The sequence below is a fragment of the Coenobita brevimanus genome, chromosome 43 (genome assembly GCF_032717465.1).
Source record: "Coenobita brevimanus isolate Jiangsu-jjx chromosome 43, ASM3271746v2, whole genome shotgun sequence".
NCBI classification, from domain to species: domain Eukaryota; kingdom Metazoa; phylum Arthropoda; class Malacostraca; order Decapoda; family Coenobitidae; genus Coenobita; species Coenobita brevimanus.
In genome coordinates, this window is record NC_136996.1 from 12,169,117 (window position 1) to 12,186,851 (window position 17,735).

The 17,735-nt window shown below is 43.7% G+C and overlaps 1 protein-coding gene across 1 annotated transcript in view; it reads left to right on the plus strand.

The window, feature by feature from the left end:
• The window catches only part of LOC145397805 (uncharacterized), a 432,859-nt gene extending 416,452 nt beyond the window's left edge, over positions 1-16,407 (plus strand). The window contains exon 7 of the mRNA XM_080270825.1: positions 16,135-16,407. Within this exon, the coding sequence (XP_080126951.1) occupies positions 16,135-16,317 (183 nt within the window). The 3' untranslated portion in view covers positions 16,318-16,407. The remainder of the gene's footprint in view (positions 1-16,134) is intronic.
• The last annotated feature ends 1,328 nt before the right edge of the window (positions 16,408-17,735 follow it).

The window sequence follows — 17,735 nt, forward strand, 5'->3', positions numbered from 1 at the left end:
GTATGATAAATCAGCGTCTCGTATAGCTCCTAGAATCCAAGCAACTTTTGTCATCTTCACAGTTTGGTTTTCAAAAAGCTCGTGGCACCTTAACTTGCTTTGTTTCATTTTTGAAGGCTTCAACGTGCAGGCATGCGTCGGCCTTGGTCACCTAATGGCGGCTATCCATGCTGCACGATCCATGGCAGCCTCCCTGTTCAGTCGCTTAACCCGGAGGCCACATTTAATAACCTCATCCCACGTCTTTCTCGGTCTACCCCTCGCAACCCCACCCCCAATATTAACACTTCTCACCTTCTGCACCCAATTATCATCCCCCATCCTCTCAACATACCCAAACCATCTCAATCTACCTCTCCTCATCACAACACCAATACACTCCAGTCCCATCCTATCTCTCAACTCTTCCATCGTAAACCCAGCCCCCACAGGCCTTGAACGCAGGGACGCACTGCACATCCACCTAATCATTGTCATTTCTGTATGTTTGGGCATGCGAATATTCTCTTCCTTTACTGCCCAGGCCTCACTACCATACAGCATCACACTTCTAACACATGCTGCATACAAAGACCCCTTAGCACATAGGGAGAGTCCTCTCAGTGTCAGGAGAGGCAACAACTCCCTGAACTTCTTCCAACCACTTCTCATCTGTCACGGGGATTTTGAGATTATGCAATATTAAAGAATAATATTCAATAATACTTGATACTGTAAAATGTTACTTGAGAACAGGACAATGAATTGATTTGTGAAAATCAAGCAATGATTACTTTATGCCAGCTTACTTCGCCGATTCTCTAAGGACGAGAATTTATTTACTTTCTCAGCAGTACACAGTGGAGACTAATTACTCACAAATGCTGTTTGTTAGTACTGCTAGCCTCACAAGTAAGTGACTTCACCCCTGACAATCAATAACTAATGCTATGAATGATAAGCAGGTTCTTGCTGGTGCATTAACTCCAAGTTCCACAACGGATTTAAGTTAATAAAAGGACTGGCCTAAGTACCAGTTATGAATAATGCAAAGCATTATGCAAACTAGGAGCGATAACCAGAATAAGCTTAATGTGGAGAAATAAAACACAAGTTTACATTACATCAAGCACAAAGAAAAGAACTGAAAATTTATTAATTACAATGAAACAAATTTATGTTACATGTTTCAAAATGAATTCAAAATAACAAAGAGAATACACTCACTCGCTCACTCACAAACTAAATTCTTAAGCTTAGGAAAAAACGAAAAGAAAATACCGGTCAGAAAAGTGGGCTAAGTGGAAACTGGGGCGTCGGTGCATAGGACGGACGCTGCACACACTAAACCTCTCATAGGCTCACACTAGGTGGAGATTCAGGAACCCGCTGAAGAACGACCTGGTCTCACGGCGCTTCAATCCTAACTAAATTCAAATTGTGAGAGGCGAGGGCGGGCCAGCCGCTATCTGGTAATGGCTTACGGAAGAAGAGTGAGCGAAACACGCCCATAATAAATCACTCAGCGAAAGCGTTAATGTCGTGCACAAGGACGATCACTTATGAAACAGTGAAAAATGTTCTGAAAACACTCCCGATCGGGTGAATACGTGGTGGTTGACTGAGTGATACTTATAAGAATTCACTAGAATTCGTGGTTTCCCACCAAAGTTCAGTGTCACGAGTTTGTTTAGATATATGATTGCGCAAATTCGTGACATTACACCCCATCAAAATCAATTATTTTTCCCCTCAGAAAAAAAAAAATTCAATATACATACATATAAATCCTAACTCAGTCACACAAGATTCACACTGTGGTGTGTGTGTGTGTGCTATCCTGCTACAGGAGAAAGTCACAGTCCCCAGTGAGCGAAAAACCTCATACATTGATAGAAGCAAGCTTGAGGAAAAAACTCCGTGATGACGGTGAAGAATCCTGTGCTCAGGTCAAACTGAGTGAAAAGTTTGCTACATTTACATTAACAACTAATTGTTATGTAGCATGATGTATGTAATACATGGTGTAGGTGTGACAGTTGTGGTTTAACTGTATCTATGTGTAAAATTACATAATGTAAATCAATAGTAAATGATGACGACGAGGCAGAAAAGAAGAGGCGGCAGCATGCGTCAGGGACGATCAGCTGTTCTGCACGGCAGTGCTGCACCCACCATTTGCACCTGTGAAAGCAATCAAGGTGGAGCATCAAAAATGTCATTTCTCTTTCTCTGCCTAGCAATCAGTACTTATGTTACATAAAGTACACTATATTATTAACCAGGAAACGTAGTCAAGGTGTCTCTGCAGGACATCAAATGCTGACCCAGTTTACTGGTTAAACCGAACATCTAATTAGCGAAAAGACTGGGCGTTTCTGCAGGACATCATTTGCTGCAATTCATTAAATTAACCAGGGAACGTGGTCATGAGCGAAAAGACTGGGCGTCTGTGCAGGACATCAAATGCTGTGATTCGCTAATGGAACCTAGTTTACTGGTTAAACTAACTCTACACATACGATTAACATTAGGAAGCTGAGAATCCCTACGCAATCTTGGGCAGGTCACATTTTAACACCCACCGTGGGTGTGAACACTCATGTGGATAATGTACATTCTCCGGGAATCCTCTGAGAGGCCCACAGCTCGAGACGTTCCACAAGGTAATTCATACACAGCCTTGGACTGTCTCTACGGGGTTCTCGAACTTCCCCCTTAAATTACGGTACATATGTATGTACAGGCCCTGGACATACTGTGTCCGTGGGGCCAACGGGTGAGACGTCAGGTCTGCACCCACTTCACCACTGCCCTGTCTCTCAACTGACTCAGAGATTACGGGTGTGGTTTCAAACGGCACAGGAAGGACATGTCCCTGATTAGTGGTGCGTGGACACACATTGCAGGAATGCACAAAACAATCTATCTCTCGTCCCATCCCTTGCCAGAAAAAGTCAGCACGGATACGGCCCTGGGTTTTCCTTTTGCCCATGTGACCTCCTGAGGCTGAACAATGAACCCATTCTAACACTGCTTGGTGGTACTTTGCGGGGACAACGAACTGCAGTCGGACCTCGCCCTGGGGTGTTCATGACTCACGGTATGGCCGTCCTTGTTTGCGAAGGAACTTGGCTTGACCTCCCCATGAATACTTTATCACTATACCCTTTGGCCTCTTTTGCACGACAGCAAGTGTTAGGTCAGAATGTTGTTCTTGAACAACAACTTGGCTACACATCAGATCTTGCGGTGATTCAGTGGTCACTGGGGTGACACAGTTCGGAGCCTCAGCCATGGCTCGTGTTACTGTAGGTGAAGTCTGAGTAGCATCATCTTCGGTGCAACTATCCTTGGCACCGGGAATATTGCCTATGATAAGGTCAAACAAGGGTTCTGGCATGACAACTGCAACTGTTGTACCAGTGTAAAATGGAGATGCCACCTGGATACGTGCCTCAGGGAACAATCTCACTGATCCCTCAATAAGGTTAGCTTGGATCTGTCGACCTGTGTACTGCTCAGGCCGAACTAGACTTTGCCTGACAGAGCATCCTGAAGAACCATTGTCTCTCAGGACATTTACAGAATTGTCTCCCAGAAACCCTGGCTGAACAAGGAAGGCACTGTCACCTGTGGGAGGGCCTGTGGAGGAAGCAGCCAACCACTGATGAGGCTGCTGAATAAATGATGCGGCAAACATAGTGCCCTGAGAATTTGATACTTGATGGGTTGTACTCACTGTCTGGGGAGATGGAGCATTGACCTCCTGTGGCAGAGTGTTCACTGTCGCTGCAGGACTAGAGACCCGTGGGGGAGTACCTGTACTGGTAGGGACGTGACCACCGTACGCTTGTTGTGGCATGAGGGCTGCATTTGCATCCTGCCTCCGATACACTAAAGTCGATTGTCCTGACTGAGGGTTACGTAATTTGTCCTTGCCCTGCTGGTGCTTGAAATACTGGCACTGCTGCTGGTTAGGGTTCTGCTTGTCGTACCACTTCCACTCAGGTTTCTGAGTGTTTTGCCCCTGGTCCTTCCTCTGCAGTTTTAGACCTTGGCCATTATTCTGAGAACGGCCTTATTGCTGGGGTTCAGTCTGAGACAGTTTCCCAGATTTATCAGTTTTCTTGTTCCAGGTTTGCTGCTTATGAGTTTGATACCCGTATGCAGTGAAGAATGCATCAGCTTTCTCCAGCATTTGGCTGGCATCCCTTACCTGGCAGATCTTAAGCTGAGCCATAGGTTCGGCAGGCCACAACTTTTCTAGCTGCGTGCGCAGCATAAGGTCAATTATCCCCTCACGCGTGGAAGGAGTTTCATCTTTCTCCATCCACTCATCTAAGTAAGCAGTAAGCCGGTCAAGAAACTGAATGGCAGTCTCTTTTTCCTGTAAACGCGCCCTCATGAACTGACTCTTGGCGTCGTCAAGTGTGAGACCGTACGCTTTGACGAGTGTGGCCTTCATCATCTCATACGTGAGATTGTCTCCACGAATTCTGTGGAGAATATCGAGGGCAGGGCCCTCAAACAGGCTAAGAAACTGAAGCCGCTTAGCTGCCTCATCCAGCTGGTAAAGTTGAGCCATGTCTTCAAAACGAGCTATGTATGGCTCGATTCACTCGCCTTCTTTGTATGGAGGAAGCTTGATGTGTGGGGTCGCCATAATATGTGCAGGGATAGCGCTCGTGGAGCTTGGGCCACCTGCACCAGATGTGTCTGAAGCCAAGGAATCTTGCTTGAGCTTCAACATTTCAAGTTCATGTTTTTCGCGTGCTTCTCACTCGGCACGTTCGTGTTCTCGTTCTCTCATTCCTCACGCTGTTCTCACTCATGTCCTAACTCGAGTTTGTGTTGTTTTTGCTCGTGTTGACGTTCTCTCTCCGGTTCCTCACGCTGTTCTCGCTCATGTTCGCACTGTTCTCGCTCGTATTCACGCTGGATTCTACGCTCTTCACGAGCATCATTCTCGCGTTGCTGCTCGTAATTAAACTGAGAGAGAACGTAATCCTTTACTTCTTTGGGGTCTGTAAGCCCCATATATTTAGCTTCCTGCACATAGACGCTTGTAGACATGATGATAAGTCAATCTAAGTGAACTAGAGACTAAGCACTGACTGCTATTTTGCAGAGAAAGATGCCAACAATCGAGAATAAAGAATATAGGCACAGGTTAGTGGTGACCAGTTTTATGTAGTTAGACTGGTAAAGAAAAAAAAAATTAAACAAAACACTGGCTGTGAAAACTATTACTTAAAATTGATAAAAATGAATTAATAATCACCAGTAAGATAGTGCCTATAGACTTTAATGATAAATATCTAAGTATGAGTGAGTGAGTATTGTCTCGTGAATAACTTTAGAGCAAGGAGTTAATATCCTGGAATGAGGTCGCCAGATGTCACGGGGTTTTTGAGATTATGCAGTATTAAAGAATAATATTCAGTAATGCTTGATACTTTAAAATGTTACGTGAGAACAGGACAATGAATTGACTTGTGAAAATCAAGCAATGATTACTTTATGCCAGCTTAGTTCGCCGATTCTCTAAGGACGAGAATTTATTTACTTTCTCAGCAGTACACAGCAGAGACTAATTACTCACAAATGCTGTTTGTTAGTACTGCTAGCCTCACGAGAAAGTGACTCCACCCCTGACAATCAATAACTAATGCTATGAATGATAAGCAGGTTCTTGCTGGTGCATTAACTCCAAGTTGCACAATGGATTTAAGTTAATAAAAGGACTGGCCTAAGTACCAGTTATGAATAATGCAAAGCGTTATGCAAACTAGGAGCGATAACTAGAATAAGCTTAATGTGGAGAAATAAAACACAAGTTTATATTACATCAAGCACAAAGAAAAGAGCTGAAAATTTATTAATTACAATGAAACAAATTTACGTTACATTTCAAAATGAATTCAAAATAACATAGAGAATACACTCACTCACTCACTCGCAAGCTAAACTAAACTCTTAAGCCTAGGAAAAAACGAAAAGAAAATACTGGTCAGAAAAGTGGGCTAAGTGGAACTGGGGTGCCGGTGCGTAGGACGGACGCTGCACACGCTAAACCTCTCGCCGGCTCACACTAGGTGGAGATTCAGGGACCCGCTGAAGAACAACCTGGTCTCACAGCGCTTCAATCCTAACTAAATTCAAATTGTGAGAGAGAGAGGCGAGGGCGTTCCAGTTGCTATCTGGTAATGCCTAACGGAAGAAGAGTGGGCGAAACATGCCCATAATAAATCACTCAGTGAAAGCGCTAATGTCGCGCACAAGGACGATCACTTATGAAACAGTGAAAAATGTTCTGAAAACACTCCCGATCGGGTAAATACATGGCGGTGGACTGAGTGATACTTATGGGAATTCACTAGAATTCACGGTTTCCTACCAAAGTTCAGTGTCATGAGTTTGTTTAGATATATGATCGCATGAATTCGTGACATTACGCCCCATCAAAATCATTTTTTTTTTTCCTCGGGAAAAAAAAATGTCAATATACATACATATAAATCCTAACTCAGTCATACAAGATTCACAATGGTGTGTGTGTGCTATCCTGCTACAGGAGAAAGTCACAGTCGCCAGTGAGCGAAAAAACCTCATATTTACGTTAATAGAAGCAAGCTTGAGGAATAAATTCCGTGACGTCGGTGAAAAATCCTGTACTTAGGTCAAACTGAGCAAAAAGTTCGCTACATTTACATTAACAACTAATTGTTATATAGCGTGATGTATGTAATACATGGTGTAGGTGTGACAGTTGTGGTGTAACTGTACCTACATGAAAAATTACATAATGCAAATCAATAGTAAATGATGACGACGAGGCAGAAAAGAAGAGGCGGCAGCATGCATCAGGGACGATCAGCTGTTCTGCACGGCAATGCTGCACCTGCCAGCTGCACCTGTGAAAGCAATCAAGGTGGAGCATCAAAAATGTCATTTCTCTCTCTTTGCCTAGCAATCAGTATTTGTGTTACATAAAGTACACTATTTACATTATTAACCAGGAAATGTAGTCAAGGCGTCTCTGCAGGACATCAAACGCTGACCCAGTTTACTGGTTAAACCCTATACCTAATTAGTGAAAAGACTGGGCGTTTGTGCAGGACTTCAAATGCTGCAATTCGCTAAATTAAACAGGGAACGTGGTCATGAGCGAAAAGACTGGGCGTCTGTGCAGGACATCAAATGCTGTGATTCGCTAATGGAACCCAGTTTACTGGTTAAACTAATTCTACACTTACAATTAACATTAGGAAGCTGAGAATCCCTATGCAATCTCGGGGAGGTCACATTTTAACACCCACCGTGGGTGTGAACGCTCATGTGGATAATGTACTTTCTCGGGGAATCCTCTGAGAGGCCCACAGCTCGAGACGTTCCACAAGGTAATTCATACACAGCCTCGGAGTGTCTCTACGGGGTTCTTGACCTTTCCCCTTAACTTACGGTACATATATATGTACAGGCCCTGGACAAACTGTCCTGTGGGGCCAATGGGTGAGACATCAGGTCTGCACCCACTTCACCACTGCCCTGTCTCTCAACTGACTCAGAGATTATGGGTGTGGTTTCAAACAGCACAGGAAGGACATGTCCCTGATTAGTGGTATGTGGACACACATTGCAGGAATGCACAAAACAACCTATCTCTCATCCCATCCCTTGCCAGAAAAAGTCAGCACGGATACGGCCCTGGGTTTTCCTTTTGCCCATGTGACCTCCTGAGGCTGAACAATGAACCCATTCTAACACTGCTTGGCGGTACTTTGCGGGGACGACGAACTGCAGTCGGACCTCGCCCTGGGGTGTTCGTGACTCATGGTACAGCCGTCCTTGTTTGCGAAGGAACTTGGCTTGACCTCCCTGTGAATACTTTATCACCCTACCCTTTTGCTTCTTTTGCACGACAGCAAGTGTCAGGTCAGAATGTTGTTCTTGAACAACAACTTGGCTATACATCAGATCTTGCGGCAATTCATCGGTCACTGGGGTGACACAGTTCGGAGCCTCAGCCATGGCTGTAGCCGAAGTCTAAGTAGTGTCATCTTCGGTGCAACTATCCTTGGCACCGGGAATATTGCCTATGATAAGGTCAAACAAGGGTTCTGGCATGACAATTGCAACTGTCGTACCAGTGTAAAATGGAGATGCCAACTGGATATGTGCCTCAGGGAACAATCTCACTGATCCCTCAATAACGTTAGCTTGGATCTGTCGACCTGTTTACTGCTCAGGCCGAACTAGACTCTGCCTGACAGAGCAACCTGAGGAACCATTGTCTCTCAGGACATTTACAGAAATGTCTCCCACAAACCCTGGCTGAACAAGGAAGGCACTGTCACCTGTGGGAGGGCCTGTGGAGGAAGCAGCCAGTCACTGATGAGGCTGCTGAATAAATGATGCGGCAAACATGGTGCCCTGAGAATTTGATAGTTAAGGGGTTGTACTCACTGTCTGGGGAGATGGAGCATTGACCTCCTGTGGCAGAGTGTTCACTGTCACTGCGGGACTAGAGAACTGTGGAGCAGTACCTGTACTGGTAGGGACGTGACCACCGTACGCTTGTTGTGGCATGAGGACTGCATTTGCACCCTGCCTCTGATACACTAAAGTCGATTGTCCTGACTGAGGGTTACGTAGTTTGTCCTTGCCCTGCTGGTGCTTGAAATACCGGCACTGCTGCTGGTTAGGGTTCTGCTTGTCGTACCGCTTCCACTCAGGTTTCTGAGTGTTTTGCCCTGGTCCTTCCTCTGCAGTTTTGGACCTTGGCCATTATTCTGAGAACGGCCTTATTGCTGGGGTTCATTCTGAGACGGTTTCCCAGATTTATCAGTTTTCCTGTTCCAGGTATGCTGCTTACGAGTTTGATACCCGTATGCAGTGAAGAATGCATCAGCCTTCTCCACCATTTGGCTGGCATCCCTTACCTGGCAGATCTTAAGCGGAGCCATAGGTTCGGCAGGCCACAACTTTTCTAGCTGCGTGCGCAGCATAAGGTCAATTATCCCCTCATGCGTGGAAGGAGTTTCATCTTTCTCCATCCACTCATCTAAGTAAGCAGTAAGCCGGTCAAGAAACTGAATGGCAGTCTCTTTTTCCTGTAAACACGCCCTCATGAACTGACTCTTGGCATCGTCAAGTGTGAGACCATACGCTTTGACGAGTGTGGCCTTCATCATCTCATACGTGAGATTGTCTCCACGAATTCTGTGGAGAATATCGAAGGCAGGGCCCTCAAACAGGCTAAGAAACTGAAGCCGCTTAGTTGCCTCATCCAGCTGGTAAAGTTGAGCCATGTCTTCAAAACGAGCTATGTATGGCTCGATTTGCTTGCCTTCCTTGTATGGAGGAAGCTTGATGTCTTGAGTTACCATAATATGTGCAGGGATAGCATGCGTGGAGCTTAGGCCAGCTGCACCAGATGTATCTGAAGCCAAGGAATCTCACTTAAGCTTCAGCATTTCAAGTTCATGTTTTTCACGTGCTTCTCACTAGGCACGTTCGTGTTCTCGTTCTCTCTCTCGTTCCTCACGCTGTTCTCGCTCATGTTCTAACTCGAGTTTGTGTTGTTTTTGCTCGTGTTGACGTTCTCTCTCGCGTTCCTCGCACTGTTCTCACTCATGTTCGCGCTGTTCTCGCTCGTATTTGCACTGGATTCTATGCTTTTCACGAGCATCATTCTCGCGTTGCTGCTCGTAATTAAACCGAGAGAGGATGTAATCCTTTACTTCTTTGGGGTCTGTAAGTCCCATATCTTTAGCTTCCTGTACATAGACGTTGGTAGACATGATGCTAAGTCAATCTAAGTGAACTAGAGACTAAGCACTGACTGCTATTTTGCAGAGAAAGATGCCAATAACCGAGAATAAAGAATATAGGCACAGGTTAGTGGTGACCAGTTCTATGTAGTTAGACTGGTAAAGAAAAAAAAAATAAACAAAACACTGACTGTGAAAACTAATACTTAAAATTGATAAAAATGAATTAATAATCACCAGTAAAATAGTGCCTATAGACTTTAATGATAAATAGCTAAGTATGAGTGAGTGAGTATTGTCTCGTGAATAACTTTAAAGCTAGGAGTTAATATCCTGGAATGAGGTCGCCAGATGTCACAGGGTTTTTGAGATTATGCAGTATTAAAGAATAATATTTAATAATGCTTGATACTTTATAATGTTACTTGAGAACAGGACAGTGAACTGACTTGTGAAAATCAAGCAATGATTACTTTATTCCGGCTTAGATCGCCGATTCTCTAAGGACAAGAATTTATTTACTTTCTCAGCAGTACACAGCAGAGACTAATTACTCACAAATGCTGTTTGTTAGTACTGCTAGCCTCACGAGAAAGTGACTCCACCCCTGCCAATCAATAACAAATGCTATGAATGATAAGCAGGTTCTTGCTGGTGCATTAACTCCAAGTTGCACAACGGATTTAAGTTAATAAAAGGACTGGCCTAAGTACCAGTTATGAGTAATGCAAAGCATTATGCAAACTAGGAGCGATAACTAGAATAAGCTTAATATCTATCTATCTATTTATATACCTAGGTTGCTTCCCCCAAGGAAAGGGAGGTAGCCGAGACAGGACGACACACTCCCCATTTACTCATCCATTCAAACACATTCATGTGAAAAGCTTAATGTGGAGAAATAAAACACGAGTTTACATTACATCAAGCTCAAAGAAAAGAACTGAAAATTTACTAATTACAATGAAACAAATTTACGTTACATGTGTTAGGACTCCATATTATAATTACAAATCATAATAGATAGATAGATAGAGAGACAGATAGAAGCAGGGAGTCAGATGATGAGAAGGTATTGTGTCTGCGAGAATCGAGCAATGCTAAACATGCTTACACACTCTTAACTCAAGGAATGCTTTATAGGCACACGACGGCGCCTAGTGACCATACACACACATACACACATACTCACACACAGGCTTCTAGAACTTTCCACTCACAAGGAACACACGTGATACGTCTCCTGTTTCACCAGAATTGAGGAAAGACAGGGCAGAAGGAAGCTAGCGATAGAACAGACAGGTCGCAGGGAGAAGGGCTTAGCAACTTGAGAGAGAGACAGAGAGAGCGAGACAGAGAGATAGCTAGCGGGACTCTACTTTATACTTTGCTCTGTGTGAGAGACTTGTTAATATTTCCAAGACAAATAAAAATAGTCCCATACTATTCTTTACCTCTCCTGTCACTACATGACAAATGGGAAAGAAGATTATCTACTCACGAAGCTACTCCAGTATAACAACCGCTCGTCCACAAGTCTAATATATATAACTTCTCTACAAGTAACTACAAAGTCTTTTATGACATTTGGTGGCAGCGAACGTGTATGAACCTCGTCTACGAATCAACATTGAATTCCTACAAAATATCAAGATTGAAAACAAGAATACCTCTCACAACCAACAACTCACAAATAGCTCCTGACAGTTCTCTCCAACCCCCCCTCCGTCTCCCCGATCATCATGCTGATGCAGAGGTGAAGAGGTCACAGGACGCCTTGCAAATAGTTTAACAATATATTGATACAAACAATCTTGCAACTTCTACGACGAACCAGCGAACTACAACCATGTTTCAAAATGAATTCAAAATAACAAAGAGAATACACTCACTCGCTCACTCACAAGCTTAACTAAACTCTTAAGCCTAGGAAAAAACGAAAAGAAAATACTGGTTAGAAAAGTGGGCTAAGCGGAAACTGGGGCGTCGGTGCGTAGGACGGACACTGCACACGCTAAACCTCTCGCCGGCTCACACTAGGTGGAGATTCAGGAACCCGCTGAAGAACGACCTGGTCTCACGGGGCTTCAATCCAAACTAAATTCAAATTGTGAGAGAGAGGCGAGGGTGGGCCAGCCGCTATCTGGTAATGGCTAACGGAAGGAGAGTGAGTGAAACACACCCATAATAAATCACTCAGCGAAAGCGCTAGTTTCGCGCACAAGGACGATCACTTATGAAACAGTGAAAAATGTTCTGAAAACACACCCAATCAGGTGAATACGTGGCGGTTGACTGTGTGATACTTATGGGAATTCACTAGAATTCGCGGTTTCCCACCAAAGTTCAGTGTCACGAGTTTATTTAGATATATGATCATGTGAATTCGTGACGTCATCCTAGTCACAGAGCTAGCTCCAGCCCCGCCTCCAGCACATAACATGTCTCCCAAATAACAAAACTCTTCCACACACTCAAGAGACTCACCAGCAAGGTCAATCCTTTCACACCTGACAATCTCCACCTGCTCTCCCTGACACGCCGCACACATAAAATCAGCATTATCTTGCAGTCTACCGCTAATACCACTACATCTCTTGTGCACTCATTTATCACAAACGCTGCACAAGATGGAATTACTTCCCATGCCCTTGTGGCAAACTGCATATGGCCACCCTCTCTCTTCTTTGACTGTACCGCCACGAACCCTAGATATCATCACTTTTGTTTTATCTGCATTTACCTTAAGCCCTTGTACCCCAAACCATCTCTCCACTTCCTAAATCTTTCCTCTGCCTCCCTTTCTTTCTCTGCAATCAACACCAAATCATCAGCATACAACATCTCCCACGGGAGTCCGTTTCTGAAGTCGCGTGAGAGGGCTTCAAGTACGATGATAAACAACGTGGGACTCAAAACTGACCCCTGATGCACACCAACATGCACGGAAAACTCATCATTCAAATCTCCATTCACTCATACCTGGGTGTTAGCACCCACATACATGGCCATAACCACCCTAACCAGCCACTCCTCCAACCCAATCTTTCTCATTGCCCACGTCACCCTCTCTAGGGACTCTGTCAAAGGCCTTTTCCAAATCAACAAAAACAAAATAGAGATTCCTTTTCTTCCCAATATATTTTTCCTGAAGGTGTCAAACAATGAATATGGCATCAGCGGTCCCCCTGCCTTGCATAAACCCAAACTGCATCTCATCATTATTCACTATTTCTCTAATCATACCTTCTAGAACTCTCTCCTAAATCTAGAGACTTATATCCGCTTGGCCTTTCCCACTTGGCACTCTTTTGTCGCAGTGTTCGTTGACCTTGAGAAGGTTGTGACACAGTCTGGCGCTACCATGTTTAACACACAGTTCGTTCCTATGGTATAGATGGTAACCTTGGGGTTTTCTTAAAGAATTTTCTATCAGCTCGTTTCTTTAGAGTCTGTGTTCAGCATACTTATTCAGATCAATTTCTACAAAACGAAGGTGTTCCCCAAGGCAGTGTTCTTAGCGCTACTTTATTTTTATTGGCAATTAATGGGATTGTTTCTTGTCTCCCAGTTGGTGGTCACTCTTCTTAATATGTAGATGATTTTGCATTATATGCCTCAAATTCTGATATCTCTGCCCTTGGTGCTTTTATTCAGTGTGCAGTTTCTGCTGCCTCAGAATGAGCCACTTCTCTTGGCTTTCGGTTCTCCTCTTAAGTCTCATGCTATTACTCTTACTCGTTCTCACCTTACTTCTCAACCATCTCTTTTTCTCAATGGCTTTCCTCTTTCATACAAAACCTCCGCTTCGTTTCTTGGCCTTCTTTTCGACTCCCGTCTTACTTGGAAGGATCATATTGCCTCCTTGAAAAACCTCAGCCTTGCAACGCCTCTGTCTCTTATAAACTTTGTCTCATGTGTCGTGGGGTGCTGATCGGACTACTCTCCTTCGTCTCCATATTGTCCTTCCCTCCAAACTTGATTATGCTTGCCAAGTTGATTCTTCCACTTCAGACACCGTCCTCCAACAACTTGGTTCTGTACATCATCACGGTTTGTGTCTGGCTCTTAGAGCTTTTAAGTCCTCCCCAGCTGAGAGTCTGAATACTTAATCAGGAGTTCCATCACTTTTCCAATTTTGTGCTCTTCTTTCTCTTCGTACCTATGCTGAGTTGCACTGTTTTCTTCATATCCCTTCTTTACTTCCTCTCAGTCCTGACTTAGACATGCTTTCCACTCCCAGGACCAAGACACCTTTTGCAGTTCGAGCTCGTACTCTCCTCTCGCACTCCTCCCATACTGTTAGTAGTTTTTTTCTTTCCGCACGTCTTTTTCACCCGTGGCTACTTCCGCAACCCCACGTTTGTCCTCCCATTTTCTCTTATTCCAAGTCCAATTTGTCTTCATTCATTCTTCATTCTTATTTTTCTGACCATCTCTCCCACCATTTCTCTGCAGTCCCTTTATACAATGATGGTTCAAAAACCCCTGTGGATGTTGGATTTGTTATTCTCTTTCCTGACACCTTTTATCATTTTAGCCTTCCTGCTTATGAAACTGTTCTAACAGCAGAGTTATATGCCCTCTTGTTTGTGTTGCGGTATATTTGTCATGCTTCCTATCCCTCATTTGTGATATTCTCTGATTCATATAGCGCTCTGTCCCTTCTTCAGCCACCTTCTGCTTCTCACCCTTTAGTCCTTCGTATCTTGGAGTGGTTGTTCCGTATCTCCTCTTGTCGTAAAACTGTCCAGTTCTGTTGGGTCCCAGGTCATGTGTCCATCGCGGGCAATGAATGTGCTGATCAGTTGGCTCGCATGGCTGTTGCCAGGGATGCCTCTCTTTCCTTCCTTATCCCAGTGTCTGACTTTCTTCATGCCTTATCTTCCTTCCTGCGACACCGATGGCAGTCTTGATGGGACTCTATCACTAATAATAAATTACGTGTTGTTAAACCGTTTATTTCTCCTTGGTTAACCCCTTGCCACCGTAATAGGAGGCGGGAGACTGCTTTAGCACGTCTTAGAAACGGTCATCCTAGACTTACCCACTCTTATTTGATGTCTGGTGGTCGCCCTTCCCTTTGTACTCGTTGCAATACCATTCTTTCCGTATGGCATATTTTCCTTGATTGTCCTCTTTATACAACGCAGCGACGTGTTGCATTTCCTTTTTTGTCTCGCCTCCAACGTCCCCTCCTTCTTGCAGACTTTCTCCGAGAATCGCCGCATTTTTCCTTCCATAATATAATGTCCTTCCTTATCTCTACTGGTCTTCTTTCCGACATCTAATTCCATTCCTTACTTCAGTACCCCCATCTGTGATATGATATACTTCTTCCATTGACTGATTTCTTTCACGACGCCGTGTCTGTTTTCCCTTCCCACCCAGCGCACACGACTTGTAGCCGATGATCCAGCTTTGTGCTGGATTTTGGCACTAGGTTCCTATTATTATTATTCTCCAAAAAAAAAAAAAAAAAAAAAAAAAAAAAGAATGAAAGAAAGATAAGAAATAGGGGAAAGTGAGCATGTGAACTTTCTCAGGCCACTTCGTCTGGTCCCTTGATAATGTCTCTTCTATATAAGATTGTGCATCATTATTTTTAGGGGGCTGAGCCTCCTCAAAACTTATGATACAAAATAGGGCAAGGAGAGCAAATATCGCTTGAAACATGTGGTATGGGCTCCCCCATCCGATACTACTACTACTGTTACTACTCCTACTCCTACTACAACTCCTCCTCCTCCTCCTCCTCCTCCTCCTACTTCTACTACTCACTGAATGTTCTATACGAGTATCCTGTGATAACACTTCTTCAAATATGACACCACTGTGATCATGTAAGGTTATTTTGTAGTTATTTCTCATCGGCATGCATACTGCAGAACTGGGTATGCAGTTTCCATGTTTCTCTGAACGCACAAGAAGAAATTGCACTTTTTATTATTATTACTATTATTATTATTATTATTATTATTATTATTATTATTATAGGAGAAACACACTGAGGTGATTTGGACATGTGGAGAGGATGGAGAGCGAGAAACTGACGAGGAGAGTGCGTGAGTAAGGTGGAGGAGGGGAGAGGGAGGGGGAGGCCAAGGATGAGATGGAGGGATGGAGTGGAGAGATATATGAGAGAGGGGTGTGTGAGCTGGGAGCAGGGCAATGAAATGGCGGGGGACAGGGTGACATCGAGGCGATTTGTTTGTGGTCACTCCTTACGGAATGAATGCGTCTGGCAATAGGTAGATTATTATTATTATTATTATTACTATTGACCTGCAGTGCAGCCATTACACTTTGCTTGTCTAATGAAATGCTTACATTGATGAATTCGGTCAACGGTTCACGAAGTTAATGTTTCTATTGGTAGGAACACCGTGTGCTGATCCCTTCGACGGAGGTGCAGCGTTCAGTGGCACGGCGCTCCCTGGTGTTCTTCGTGCACCCCGATGACGATGTGCTCATCAAGCCGCTCGACGGATCCTCCCGCTACTCGCCCGTCACAGCAAAAGCTCACACACAGAAACGCTTTGCAGAGACATATCAGCACTAAGGGGTACATTCTCGCAGGTTTCTCGGCCGTATGCTTAAGCACAAACGTAGAGGCCCTACATTGGCCCCTACTTTATGTTCTAAAGAATTCACAGGCAGGCTCTCAGTTTTTACATGGTATGCTAAGAGATCATTAAGAGAAAGGGGATGGTTAGAGCCCTACGTGACCATTCTTACCTGCCTGAAGAACAATTGGTATGTCGCAAGTACTTTAGGCAGAATCCTGTGGGAGTCACCATGACTATTCCTTGTCAAGACGATGTCCGTCAACAACAACAAAAGACGATTTTCCGTCATTGTTTTATATATTGGTACTTGTTAATATGTACACTTTATATACTTTTACAGTAATAAACTTTTCAATCATTGCTTATGTTGTAAATACGATGGCCAGCGCTGGAGATAAGAAAATTCATTTAACTTTAAGGAGATATAGAGTCACCTCTTAACAAAAAAAAAAAAAAAATCTTTGAACTGCTTCAGTGGCTTTCTAAAGGTGTCCAGAGGTGCATTTTCAAGCATGAAGGGGATCCATCAATAAACAAGGAAAATATGATTACTTAAGACAGTGGTTCTTAACATTTTTTGAGTCACGGACCCCTTCGAGAATCTGGTGAACGCTATGAACCCCTTCCCTATAAAAAATGCACATAAGTACAATCGCAGCATTTTGCATGCAATGAATATACATTATTTGATTAAAAACTACCTCACGCAGTGTAGCACAAAGTATAAAACAGTCTTTACAAAGAATTATGTTTCTCACTCTTTTTCATGCAAAAACTAATGGCCACTCGAAAAAATGAAATACATCCAAGTTGAACAAATTAAACAAAATAAAACTTTAGGTCTGCATAAAAGTTCATTTCAGTGAGAGAGTTGTTGCTGCTGTTTGGCTTGAATAAGATGAAATTGTGGTGTGGTCTTTGACAAGGCAACACGCATGTCATCGTTGACATCCAGTTGATTTCGACTTTTCATTTTGATAGAAACAAGCACTGAAATCCCTGACTCACAAAGGTATGTAGTTGCAAACGGAATCACAGCACCCATAGCTTGCTTTGCCAGACGGGGGTAGGCTTGCGTCAACGAACGCAGAATTCTTCAAGACTTCGAGTTTGTTTGTTGTTGTTTTTTTTTTAAGTTAATGATGCCAAACGGCATCACGCAATCTCGCTAAATTGTTCTCAATTATTCTGACCTTCACGGACCTCCTGTATCCCATCCATGGATCCCATGTTAAGAACCCCTGACTTAAGAGATAGGTTAGGTTAGGATAAGTTTGGTTAGTTTAGCATAAAATTTGTTAGGTCAGCTTAAAGTAGGTTAGGTTAGGTTAGGATAAATCAGGGTGGGTTAAGTTACGAAAGTTTAGGTTAGGTTTGGATAAATAGGCACAGATAAGGGTAAGTTCGGTCA